The sequence below is a fragment of the Helianthus annuus genome, chromosome 10 (assembly GCF_002127325.2).
Source record: "Helianthus annuus cultivar XRQ/B chromosome 10, HanXRQr2.0-SUNRISE, whole genome shotgun sequence".
Lineage (NCBI taxonomy): Eukaryota > Viridiplantae > Streptophyta > Magnoliopsida > Asterales > Asteraceae > Helianthus > Helianthus annuus.
Window position 1 is genome coordinate 65,094,823 of NC_035442.2, and position 14,530 is coordinate 65,109,352.

Below are 14,530 nucleotides of genomic sequence, written 5' to 3' on the forward strand. Positions count from 1 at the left end.
CAGAAATTCGCGAATTTTTGCATTTTAGTCCGAATTTTGAGTGGGAAACAACTATGAGCACCTCCTAATTGCACCAATCAAAGCCCTTGCATGTAAGGACACCTGTAGACTTCTCCAAGCACCTGAATTCCTTTATAATTCTGATCAAATCACCATTCTTGAGGCACATGTGATAGTAACAAGAACACCCACAAGCTTGCAAGAACTCACAAGGCTTTCCAGGAGCAATCTGATCGACAAGGCAACCTCATAGTGCTATCTAGGCTTCATTAGGACCTTTGTAAGCATTCATATCATCCTCTAATTCGTTCTAGCTTTGATTATTAGCCAAAAGTCAATCCGTTGTTCATATAGTTTGACTTTTCGATTAAACGAATTTGGCTCTGTCATTTCTCAAATTGAAACCACTTATAAGTTGGTATTTATGTGGGAAACAAACCCTCAAAAGGGTATTCTCTGATTCCCACTCTAAGCATGCTATTTGTCGAGTCAAAGTTGTTCTTAAAAAGTCAACAGAAATTGTTTTTGTGAAATATAGCATAAATGGTAATGTAGATGACATGCAATCAGTTTGATCATCAAAAATAGCTTTATAATGAATGTAAGAATGTGTTTTATCATAATCAACTCGACAATCTTTAGTATAAACTCGGATCGAAACCGAAAGTCTTATAAAACGACTTTTTCGTTGACTCTCGATTCGGATCCGTGCATGCGTGTTTGAGATCTGTATTAGAGTTTATTTTTGACCATTTTTATTTAAGTGTAACTCTCTGGAATTTTTACAACTTGAGTCTATGCTTAACCGATTCATATGCATGTTTCCGATTATGCTTAAAAGTTGACTATTTTGCCCTTTTTGATATAAAACGTGATTTTTGGAAAAGTGAAAGAGTAGAAATCTTTATTACTAATTTATAAACTTGCACCGAAAATTTGAGATCAGTTGGTGGTCCAGATTTTGAGTTATGGCCGATATCGTAAAACTATATCTTTATGTAACATAATCGGCGCATTTAGCGTATAACCTATTTAAGGCCACTTTTTGATATAAAACTTTTTACCCACTGATGTTATATAATATTTTGGGATTTTTGAAGATTTTTATTTAATTTTTGGCTGATCGTATCATAGGTCGCTAAGTTGATTCGGTTAATGACGGTTTTGACCGTTTAAGCCATAAAATGAGTTTTATAAATCCTTTTGACCCCAAACCTTTTCCTACTGATTTTATTTGTTAAATAAGTTATTTTGAGCATTCTGGAAATATAAAAATCTCAGCTTTCTTTTAAAAACCCGGAAACGGCTCTAAATCGCATTTTTAGCGTTTTTAGCGCATAGTAAGCGTTATACTCATATTAAACATATAAGACTCATACCTACTGATGTATTTAGCATATTTTCATATAATAACAGTAAGTATAAGATTTTGAACTCAGATTTCCAGTTTTGACATTTTTAGCCCTTGTGAAATTACTAAAATACCCCTATGGTGCATAGTTTGATTTTAAATGATAAGTTTTGTATACGGGTCATACCCTACTGTTTTAACATGTCAAATTAAGTATATTTACTGTATAAATCAGACCTGTAGCTCAGATTTCCAATTTAACTCTTTTACAATCTTTTAAATGACCAAAATGCCCTTATAAGGCATAAATTGAGTTTAAATCTATTCGGGGCATAATAGAACATAACTTGCTGATATTATATCATATTTAAAGCATATTATCTCAGGGAACTTGCATATGACTCTTTTGGCTACCCGTAACGCTCTTTTAGCGCTCGGTTCGGTTTATATAACTAGTTTGCATAAATTGACCGAAACGGGTCAAACGTTATCATTTTTGTTTCAAAATCCAGAATGTATTTAGTATACCCATATTATACAAGTATTCAAACTTGTCGGGTCTAAATCACATTCTATCCGGTCTCCGCTTAATCGTGCGCTTGTACCGTATCGTCCTTATAACTAACCGGTCTAAGCTTAGGCTTACATAAAGACCCGTTAGGAATCTAATAGGTTATTATAAACCTTTGTTCCAGAATAGGAGGCCCAGTAAAAGCTATCTACACTTGCCAATTGTGATTCATACTTACTCAGGTAAATACATTTTGACTTATTTTCCCTATACGGGCTTGGGGTACGGTATATAGAATACCGCTTGATCGAGCGTACAAATCCTGCACCCTTGGGTGTTCAGTTGGAATAATTTGATCGGCTCGTTTAAACAGTCTTGTTTTACTTTAAGCCTTTGGGGGGTTAATGACCGTGTCCCGGATATCCTTGGCATTATCTTACGAGATGGCCACGACCAGAGCACGGGGTGTAGGCGTACACCCGTCGTGTATAACTCTTTAATGTGGTGTGTCTATTAATCTTTAACCCGGACAAGATCCCGGGCTACCGAATGCACGAGTAGCATGTAATTCGTTCACAAGTTTATATTGCATAATTATCCCAAGTTATAAAAATGTTTTATGCCATGTGCATTTAAATCAATTTTCAATCATTTTCAAAATGAGTCAGTTAATTTGTATTTACCAGTGTAAACTGACGTATTTTCCCAAAAGGTTAAGTGCAGGTACTATACGTACTAGGCTGGCTGTTTCCTAAGAGCGTCCATAATAGTCTCGCAAGCTCGGACGACAATAAACTGTTGAACAATTATCTTATTTTATTTGATCCGCCTGTGGATCCGTTTCAACTACTTGTGATATTTATTATTGGATTTTAATTAAAGTTGAAATGAATCTATTTCTGCTTCCGCTGTGCATTATTATATTGTGTTGTTTGTCTATGACGACGCCAACTACGTCACCATACCCCACACCGGGCCCACCGGTGACACGTGGAGATCGGGGTGTGACATACTAGCACAAGGCTAGGGAAGAAACAAGGCGTAAAAATGGTGGATAAAAGGAAACGAGAGTGGTTCTTGAACTTCCGAGAGCACCGGGCTTGTTTGTAGGAATCCTTGCTCCTTTGTATGTATGAGAAATGGTTGTATGGAGGTTTGATGGTGGTGAGATGGTGGAGGATGTTGGCGGCCGTGAGTGGTGATGGAGGGAGGAATGAAAGTTGTTTGTTGAAGTGTTGTGATGAAAGAGAAGAGTTAACCTCTATACATATTTATAAACCATGACTCCTTATTATCCATCATGCATTGTGTCTTCTAGATATCCCACAAACAACAATTAAATAATCAAAGAAAACAAGGGGGTGTACCACCCCTTGTAACCGTCAAGATGGGGGGGGGGGAGGGGGGTAGGGGGTTGGGTGGTGATGGAACTTGGTTACTAATTTGGTTAGGATGGAAGTATTTAGTTAGTATACTAAGTGTGTTATGTAATATAAAGGGTGTTAGGGTGTTCGGGGACCCTAACTAGCTCAGAAAAGTAGAAACAATGTATTTGGCAATATTTTTATGTTCCGGGTAAAGTCCGGTTGTTCGGTTGGATATTGATCCGTTAAAGTGTTAAGTAAAGCTATAAAGTGTCTTTTAAGTTATTTTTAGTGACACATTAAATTCCCGACACTTTGGAAAGTGTCTGGAATTATTTTGACAAGTTTTTGCACTTCACTAGTATTGTTAAAAGCTGAATTTTGGTGTTTAGTGCAGAATTCTGCACTTAAAGTATGTTTTAGGCACTTCCGGTCACTATAACTATCACCTAGTGATGCAGTTTTATGATCCTCACCTCCCTACACTCCCTACTAGTGTGGTAATCTATTCCCGGCTCATACTGGCCTCAGAAACAATGTCTGTCTAGTGCTGGCAATGTCAGCATGTTTACTGGGTTATCCGCTCACTGTGCTAACTGTGCTTTTGTGCATCAAGTTTGTCACTATTGTTTGTGTATAATAAATGGAGTGACAGTAATAAAGTTTGATGCATGAGTATGTATGTATCAGAAAACAGAAAGCAGTTTATTCATAATTGTAATCAAGCACAGTAATTAAGCACCAATTAAGTATTAATTAACTTGTACGGATACCTGGATTTGTGAGGGTTGTCACACAAAATGCTTAGAACTCGAAAACTTTTATGAAGTAAATACTATGTATATTTATCCCAAACAACTAACACTCGGGAATTTGTATAAAATAAATATAGTGATGTATGTTTATTTCAAACGTTTGAAATTCGACGATTATATAAATTAAATATAATCATATATATTTATTTCAAACATCCACAACTCGAAAAGTTTATAAAATAAATATAACTATTTATATTTATTTTAAACGTCTAAACGAGATATGATATGTGATTGTATTCGGCTGCACAACGTTTATCTATATGCATATATGCGTCTACATCTTACGAGACACTACGACGAGACGTATTATTATCCGTGAACGTATATGGCGACTATTCGAAAAAATGCGTAAATCCATTATACGAGTGTACAACGTATTGTTTTCATCTAACTACTCATTATGTATACGTATTTCTATTCATGACGACTAACACGATTTCGTAAATATACTTATATGTATAAATATATATACTCTAAATCACTCGGAAACTAAGTAGTTTCCAAAACATAGTATTTATCCTGATTGCAAGTGGGATCAAGCAACCATAGATTGGTTATTTCAAATCATGATATCAACACTTTCATAGAATCGTATGGCCAACGATTCGGTATAGCTCGGTGACACGTAGTTTAGCTACATCATATTTAGAAACTTATAAGTTATTCCTTGATAAGAATGCTACAGTTGCATGCTAGCGAGTTTACATTTTTGGAACGACATCGTGGAACCACATTAAACTATCTTTGCACAAGAATATCGAGGTGAGTTCATAACCCTCACTTTTTACGGTTTTACATTTTTATAAATGTCTCCGGGGTTGGAAAGACATGCAAGTTTTGCAAATGTAAACAATATTTCGATGAACGAAAACTCATATTTCTAAACCATGTTGCAAATGATTTTCAACGAACTCAAATGGTTCACGAAAGGTTTATGCTAAACATACTGGTTTAACAAAACACACACGTATTTTCGAAGCGTGCATGAGTTTCATCACTAGTGACGGGACTGTCCTAGTTACAAAAACGGGACAGGGTTGTCATGCATGCGAACAACGGGACAACCCAGTGAGTTCATATCCCCATTTTCTTTTAAATGTTTTTGGTTTTTATAACTCTTGGGGGGGGGATACATGTTTCGATGGTATAGTTTAGCTATGGAATGAAATATTTGGATCATGTGCGAATAGGGTCTCTCTTAAGCGCCACTAATCTTGTATAAGACCAAGGAACAAGAGGGGTAGATCTATCAAGTGTAGGTGAGCCCCACTCATGGGTCCTTTTGTGGCCGAGTGTCACAGCCGGGTGGACCGGATGAAACCGTCTAGGGTTGAGTGTTTCTTATGTCGTCACACATATTAATGTCTTAGCTACACATTAACGATCAATAAGTTCATTGACGTTTTACATACCAGTTTTCGACACTAGAATTTGGTTTGCTTTTAAGATTCATTTGATGCAAACCGTCAAACACATGAATTCACCAAACTTTGGTGATGTTTTCAACTTAAACAGGTAAGGGGACTGGTCGGTCCTGCTTACAGACTCAAATGGGCTAGGCCCATTCTCACTTGAGCAAGGCTCACATTTACTCGTACGAGGCACGAAGTCTCACGGACTGGATTATCCTACATACAAAGTTTTATAAACACAAAATTTTCAATTGACATGCCGAGAAAAATGGTTTTATTACGTTTTCTCAACAATATTTAAACCGGTTATCAAAAAGATATATTTTAAATCATTTTCAAACAAACTATAAACTCGCCAACTTTATGTTAATTTTTCGCATGTTCTTTCTCAAGTTACATTTTCAAACTATGGGACGGTTGGAATAGGAGAACCCATGGGGATTCGAGTACTTAGCAGGCGTTCACTTTCTAGAAGTCTTAAGACATTATACTTCCGCTGTGCAATGAAGATACTAGACAGATCACACCGAATCTAATTTTAGCGAGTGTGATAGACTGGTATCAGAGCTATAGTGTAACACCCCGAAAATTATAAAACTTTATATTAGAATTATAAAGTGCAAAATAAACGAGAATAAGCTAACTAGGAAATTAATAACCCGGTTTGCTATGAGTCTTGTAGTAACACATGAATAATTTGAAATGCCTAAATTTTAAACTAGACAAAAGTTGAGGGGTTTATGCTGTAAAACTTGAAATTTAATTCAACTAAAACAAAATAACTCACACCAAACACACACAAAAGGTGTGTCTGGTCGATCAAACAGCAGGGCGAACAAGAGCTCCTCCACCAAACCCTAACTCTCACAAAATTCATAAATTGAAGGCTCAAATCAAGTCAAAATCGAAATCTGAGTATAGATTAGTGATCACCTCGACGAAGGGATCAGAAGGTATGTGAAATTTCGATATTTGGTTCCATCTTAAATTTTGGATAAATTCATGAAACCCGAATTTGAGCTTGCATGATCATTGTTTGGATGAAATTGAGAATGAAAATGTGTCTAGGATTAAACCCTAGCCATTTACTTGTTGAATTGATGCATATGATTGTGAATTCATGATCCTACACTTGTGTGTTAAGTAGGTTTTGTAGAATTATGCTAAACACTAGGATTATCATTGTTAACCTAGTGTATTTGGGCTCTATGGAGTGAATTCTGAATTGTTGATATGAAAATTTAAATGAACTTGTAAAAGGATGCTTAAATCTTGGCTAAATAGTTAGTTAAGAACTTGATTTTTATTTGTATGGAATCATGCTCATTAGGTGTTTGATGTAACGCCTAAGAGAAGATAAATGTTAAAAAAAAACCCGACTAAAAATGCATATTCGACTAGTGTGAAAAGTTATGCGTTATATGTTATAAGAGGGTTCTAAACAACTATGGTTGAACTCTATAGGCAAGGAAACCAGGACGCCAAGCGGACAAGCTAGTGGCGATACACGTTTGAAAGGATTGCTCTAAAGGTACGCGACTTATAGTTTCGCTACATTATGTTTAATTGTTAGTCTTACTTTGTTATATTGAAATTTGGTAAACAAGGAAAACCGTTAAGTCACGGAAGTGACAAAGTGCCTTAGACAAGTAAAACGGGTCAAAACATGAGTTAGAAATAGAGTATGGATGTGTCTAGCAATGGAGACACCAATTCGGCATCCAAACGGGTCAAAACAAGTTGTGTCACAAACATAGAAATTAATAACCATCACTTGTGACTGGTTATATATCAAGTATAGGTCGTGTAATGGACACGCAAATCCATTGCAAAAGCATGAGCCCTTGTAGAGGGATTATAGTTCGGAACATTCGCATGTCAAATGATTCCGAAAGACATGGTTAAATTCTTGGAAATAAGCATGACGGTTATTGCATAAGCAACCCTCGGGAGGGGAGCACAAGCTTATATTGGTAAGGGGCTGTTTTGTAGCCTCTGAATGGTCATTAAGAGGCTACCTCTTAATGGAACCATTAAGAATTTTACCAATGAGAATGTAGAAGAATGTGACATGTGATGATTTACCATTCAGATGTTACCTCTTAACCAATCAGACTTGAGGTTACTTCTTATTCATTCAGAGGTTTTAACCCATTAAGAGGTAGTATCTGAATTGTCATTAAGAGGCTATCAAACAACCCCTAAATGCAGAAACGGGTGCATTGGCCTAAAGTTTATGATGATAACAATACATGTTGTGGAACTTGTAGACAAATGGGTCAAATAAACAAGAGACGAATTATAGGACAACTGTTTTTGAAATGATCTTTTTATGCAAATTGTGTTGATAAACGTGTCCGTAATTAAATTACGGTCACGTAGGAAAAAGAATCGGCTAAAATGGACGCCCGAGTCAAAAGTTATGTCAATTTGAAGTTTGGAATTGAGAAAAAGAGTGCTGGGCTGAATTGCAGCTCCAACCAACAAACAATCTATCAAAATCAGACCGTGGCGCTACGCCACAGCCAAGCATAAAACCCGTCGCGCGACGCGATGGGTGGTGGCGTCACGCGACCACCGGAGGTGGTCTCCGTCGCGTAGCGCGACCGCCCAACAGTGTGGATTTTTCTTGTTTTTTTTATGTTTAAGCACGAAACTTGTTTATACTCGATTATTAAAGTGTCAACTAATTATTTCTATGGTTTTGACCGTAGGTGAAGATGGACCTAATCCGGATGGTGATCAAGCAATTAACAAGAACCGAACGCACCAAATGAAGCTTCCGCATTTTGTTTATTTTGTTTATTTTGTTTTAGAAATACGTGAACACTTGAAGCTATGTTTTTAAAGTTAACTAGTAGCATGATGACTTCAATATTATGACCTTGTAGGGTCTTAAAATCATGAAAACTTTTTGTAAACTCGTAAATTTTGTACTAAATGCAAGTTATATATTATTAATTCTGTTAGTTCAAGTTGGGTTTTACAAGTTGGTAATCAGAGCTCAAGGTTGTTAACAAAATGTGTTCGGTTCAAGCTTGATCAACATCCGGTAAGAATTAGTTATCCAGTAGATTTTATTACGATTATTGAAAGAAAGAAATTCTAGTCGATGTGCATGGGAAGAGCGTGTTAACACACTCAAACCCGGATAGTGCACTAAACATGAATGGTTTAAGCAAGTGGTGAACTTGGCTAAACTAAAACGAGTGATGCATATGTTATAAAATGAAATTTTAATAATGAATATAAACATTTCAGATTCAAAATGGCCGATGGAGGGAATGATGATACGGTGCCGGTGGTCACCGAACAAATGAAAGGAGTGATTGCCGAGAAGTAGGGAAGGTAATTGAGAATAGTCTATCTGGTTTTATAGACAAAATTCAAAACACGGTGCTTAATGTGGTAGAGGAACAATCCAAAGGTTGGAAGAAAATGCCAACCGAGCTAAGGAAAAGTCCGGAGAACGGAAGGGTTGTTCATACAAGGAGTTCATGGCATGTAAACCGCCAATTTATAATGGGGAGGTCGATCCGATAATATGCCAACGGTGGCTAAGCGACATCGAGGGAGTGTTTGAAAGGACCCACTGCGAGGTAAGCGATTTTGTAACTTACGGTACGGGTCAGTTAAGAGGTCAAGCCAAGGATTGGTGGGATAATAAGAAGAAGGAGATTGGGACCGATGCTGCAAAGGCTATGACTTGGGATGAGTTTAAGGCACCATTCCTTAAACACCATAGCCCCAAGGCGGTCATCAACAGAATCAAGGAGGAATTCATCCAGATGAGGCAAAAGGGTGAATCGATAGACAAGATTACGGGCATCTTTCTCGATAAATTAAGGTTTTGTGGCGAGCTGGTGATAAATGAAGATCAGAAAATATATTATTACTATAATATGTTAAGTGCTGAATATCGGAAGTTCATGACTCCTTCCAAATATGAGATGCTCACCGAGATCATAAATACGGCTCGGGAACGGGAAATCGAACTCAAAAAGCAGATTGAACGGGGTGAACGAAGGGCAGTAGATGTTAACCCGAGCCCTACGAAGAAGGCACTAACAATGGAGTCAGTGAAGAAGACGGATGTGAAGGGTGGATCACTGAGTTGCAAAGTATGTGGAAAGGGGCACGAGGGCGAATGTCGCTTTAAAGATAAACCATGCCCCATATGCGGAAAAACAGGGCATACGGCCGCGCTATGTCCGGGGAAAGTTTCGGTGTGCTATAAGTGCTATCAGCCGGGTCACAAAAAGTCGGAGTGCCCGGAGTTGGACGGAAAAAGGAACGAGAATGATGTGCAGATTGAGGCACAAAACGCAAGGGCCAGATCCTTCCAATTAACCACATCCGAAGTAAAGATAGAACCTGATGTCGTTTCGGGTATGTTTCTTGTGAATTCAATTTTAACACAAATTTTATTCGATATAAGTGTGAATGATAGTTGCATATGGGCATATATGAGTAGTGAAATGAGTGAATTATATAAATGATATATATATATATATATGTATAAGAAAATAAACAATGGTGAGTATGAGAAACCAAAGCGAAAAACAGTCGTAATAAATATTGTCATGAGAAGGGGTGCGCGTACACTCGAACCCGGAAACTTAATAAAGTAAATAAATAATGTATTGGAAAGGAGAGTAATAACACCTGAACCCGGGAAATTGTAATAGTAACAAATGACAAGGACATGGTTATGGGCTTGGCCAAATGAAATAAGACATGTAGAAACATTGTTTGTAACAATAAACTATGTGGACAAATTCCATACAACAATATAGAACAATAAAACGAAATAAATTGACTTCGCTATTATTACAATGGATTCAGGTCAAAAATGAGAAAAAATTAAGACGCGGACAGAAATTGTCACACCCTGGCTTTGCGGAAGCGTGGTTAATTTGGTGTGACTTCTTAATACCATAGCTTAATCATAACAAGCTATATGAATTAAAAATATGCAAGATCATCCATTGATAATAAAAATATTAAACATTGTCTTAACGGGTTAACACCCAACAACCATAACTTTGTCTAAACATTACAAATGCAAACTTAAAGTAAACATGGTTCAGGGACTGTGACTTGTCCAGGAAAGAGTCACAAGTCTCGAACCCTGGATGACCTCGGGCCTAATGCAGCGGAAAACAAGCCATACCGTGCCAGATCGTTAGTTTCCTGAAATACATGTAAGTTGAAAAATCAACAATAATGTTGAGCGAGTTCATGCGAAAGTGAGTATACAAACCTTTGTATTTATCAAAAATCCTGGTATGTAGCAAATAAGGAAAAAGAGATCACCAATGGTTTGCAAGGCCATTGATATGTGTGAAGTGCAAGTAGGAAGACTCAAACCTAGCGGATTTATGCGTCGGGCACTAAGTCACCCCGAGGTCCGTTCAGCTGGACCTGGGGCTGGGCTCGCTACACCCAGATAGATCTACCGCTCCTGTCCCTCGGTCCTACCATGAGGATTAATGGCCTCAAGTTTCCGCCTACCCACTCACATGATCTAAGTAACAAACCTCCTTACGCTAATCATACCATGTATAAACATATTCATAATCATTGTAACATGTATTTCACCCCCGCAGTTTAGAAATCTGAAAACAGTTAAGAGAAAAGGGGGACATGAACTCACAGTCAGTGCGTCGCTAAATCAAGCACTCCAAAAGTCCGAGAGCTGTGCAACGACCTACATGTGCTAATTCTATTAGACGGATGGCCGTGCTTTAGCTTCATAGTTTAATTTTCGGGAAACAGTTAGACAACCGTTCCTTGTATATATTTGGTAGTTAATCTCCTTCCCAAGGGTGGGGGATTTAATACATGCGCGTTTATAATATTAAGTCTCACTTAATATATTTTATTTCTCCTTCCGAAATATAATTATTTTTCTCAAAAATAATATATTTTCTCTTCGCATAATACTTTCCAAAATAATACGTTGACAATATCCGCATTTATGAATATTTCCGTATAAGGCGTAAGTTACGTTTTGGCGATTTAGTGGTAATAGTACTTACCGTTGTAACTTATATGTTTGTCGTGTAGGCGTTGGTATTACTTTGGGTTCGACAAAGTTTGTAAATATTATTTTTACTCTAAAAATAATATTTATATATTTTCACAAAATAATCATAAACAGTGTGGTGAAAAATATATCTATTGAATAAATATTTATCACGTTTAGTTTTTGTGAAAATCCCACCTCCGATTATTTAATAAATAAAGTCATGGCGAAATATATTTTGAAAACATCTCAAAATAGTTTAACACTTGCAAATAATTCTAAGTGTTACATTTTAGAAAAAATTTCGCCAGAGTTTCCCCTGTAACTGGAGGTGGCCACGCTTTCAAGCGTATCATTTTCTTTTACAAAATCATTCCAACACTTCTTTAAATCAACCAATCAATTTCCGATACTTCAAACTAGTTTCAACACATCAAACTTGTAGACTAGTATGTAAAATCGCATTATTACATGAACTCGTAGTTTTTCCGAAAATCATAGTGTAGATCACCTTATATTTAGTGGATCTATGTATAAAATAGTTTAGTCTTGTAAAAACCCCGTTTTTAGAACAAATCATCCTTTACAACTTCCCGACAACTTTTATAAAAATTGTTATTTTGTCGGATCTTTCGTTTCACAAGTGTTTATACACTTGTAGTTTGTAAAAATCATATTTGTTAACATGTCATCCAACTTTTATAAAAACATGATTTTCTCGACACTTGGTTCTACGAATATACCACTTGTACATACGTAGATCGGCTCGTTTTAAATACTATTTTACAAGTCAAAATACTTTTACACAAGTTCATGTTTCTCGTGTGGTGGAGTTTCACCTTTTAACCCTTGTACCAATAGAAACAAGCGTATGTCAAGATTCGTGATCTTAACAAAGTCGGGTTAAACGATGATAAGAGCCACCACATCGTAGATCGGGCCTTAATAATCAACATATTCGAATACTACGACTTTTACACGCGTTATAAGCTTTTAACCAACAATATTCAAGTTTTAGTAGTCTTTAAAGATTCAAAACGCATCATTCCAACTTTTAACCGTTAAAAATCATATTAACCACTTTAGATACGATCAAGAGCGAGTTTTAAACGTTATACCTCTAGCTCGGGGCTAGGGAAGATCTTTGGCGAAAATAGCGTGGATAAAAGCAAATGAACGAGGTCCTTCAACTTCCGCTTGCTTCAAGCTTCCTTGTACGTGACCCTTAGCACTTGTATAAGCTTGGAATGGAAGAATCAAAGCTCGAAAGTATGATGGGTGGGTGTGGGGAGTTCGGCCGAGAGAGAGGGAGAGCAAGAGAGAGAGAGAGTGATGTGGTGAGTGGTGATGGATGATAACTCTATGTGTGTGTGGGTTTTTATAGAGAAAATCAAGCTCTTTCGTCCATCGGTTTTATGTCGTCTAGATATCCACACAATCAAATAAAATATCAAAAAGCTTGTACTTCCTTGTCCCTTGGTTTGGCCGAAATCTTTAGGGGGGTGGGGTATCCGGTTGGATCTCGATTGTTCAGTTAGAGTTTAGTTAAGTTAAGTAGGTTACTTTTAGGGATTAACCCCGTTAGTTGCATGACGCGTTATAAAGCGGGTGTTAGAGTAATCAGGGACCCTAACTGGCTCAGAAAAAGACTAATAATATTTCTGACAATATTTTTATGTTCCGGGTATAGTCCGGTTGTTCGGTTGGATAGTAATCCGTTAAAGCGCTTAAGTAATCTTTTAAGCGTCGCAAATAATATTTTCAGCGACACAATTTATTCTGCAAGGTGTCAGGAATATTTCCTCAGGTTTTGGCACTTTATTAGTTAGCTAGAAGCTAGTGTGTTGATAAAAGTGCTGTGTTTCGTGCTTAGAGTACGTTTTAGGCACATCCAATCTCTGTATCTTATTCCTAGAGACGCAGTTATACAACCCTTGTATCCTTACACACACTATGGGTGTAGTAAAATATTTCTGGCTCATTCAGGCCTTTAGAGGCAGTGTTTGCCTGATGCTGGCTATATCAGCATGTCAATAGGTTATCCGTTCAAATGCTACTGTGCTTTTGTGCATCATGTTTGTCACTAGAGTTCAGTGAGTAAATAATGTAGTGACGGAAAAATCAAAGTATGATGCAGATATGTACAAGTATCAACAATCAAGTAGCAGTTTATCAGAAATCTCAGTTAAGCACAGTAATTAGGCAACAATTAATAGTTAATTAAATCGTACGGATACCTGGTTTGGTGAGGGTTGTCACATTCTCCCCCCGTTAAATAAATTTCGTCCCGAAATTTTAAATTCTGCTTGTAGAAGCAGGGTTCTCAGGAAATAAGTGGGGGTATTTCTCTTTCATTCGGTCTTCACGCTCCCAGGTGAACTCAGGACCATGTCTAGCATTCCAGCGAACCTTGACGAGCTTGACACTGCTCCGGCGGGTCTTGTTTACTTTCCAATCCGTGACCTCGACAGGTTCTTCAACGAAGTGGAGTGTGTCATCAATATGAATTTCGTCGGTAGGAATGGCAACATTAACTTGAGTTGAACTTCTCTTCAGATTGGATACATGAAATGTATCATGAACATTATTCAGTTCTACAGGTAGATCCAACTTGTATGCTACGGTCCCAATTCTTTCCAAAACCTTGAAAGGACCAATGTAGCGCGGATTCAACTTCCCACGCTTCCCAAAGCGTGCCACACCCTTCCAGGGTGATACCTTCAACAAAACCATATCCCCAACCTCAAACTCCTGAGGTTTCCTTTTCAGATCTGCGTAGGTCTTCTGACGGTCACGAGCCGCACTAATGCGATCTCGGATTTGCGCGATCTTATCTGTAGTTTCCTGAACTACATCGGGACCTACCAATTGTCTATCACCCGCGTCAGACCAACAGAGCAGCGACCTGCACTTGCGCCCATATAACGCTTCGAATGGCGCGGCACCAATACTGGTGTGGTAGCTGTTGTTGTATGAAAACTCAACCAGGGGTAAATGCTTATCCCAGCTACCGCCTAAATCCATAACACATGCTCTCAGCATGTCC

The 14,530-nt window shown here is 37.6% G+C and overlaps 1 protein-coding gene across 1 annotated transcript; it reads left to right on the forward strand.

Annotated features, from left to right (window-relative positions):
- The first annotated feature begins 8,724 nt into the window (after positions 1-8,724).
- LOC110882293 lies at positions 8,725-9,955 on the forward strand. The gene is made up of 2 exons (XM_022130352.1): positions 8,725-8,795; positions 8,869-9,955. The coding sequence occupies exons 1-2, from the start codon at positions 8,725-8,727 to the stop codon at positions 9,953-9,955; spliced, it is 1,158 nt and encodes a 385-aa protein (XP_021986044.1).
- The last annotated feature ends 4,575 nt before the right edge of the window (positions 9,956-14,530 follow it).

Coding starts and splice junctions, on each gene's coding strand:
- LOC110882293 (XM_022130352.1), top strand. CDS start 8,725: ATGGCCGATGGAGGGAATGATGATACGGTGCCGGTGGTCACCGAACAA. Junction 8,796..8,868: donor AAAGGAGTGATTGCCGAGAA/GTAGGGAAGGTA, acceptor TTAATGTGGTAG/AGGAACAATCCAAAGGTTGG.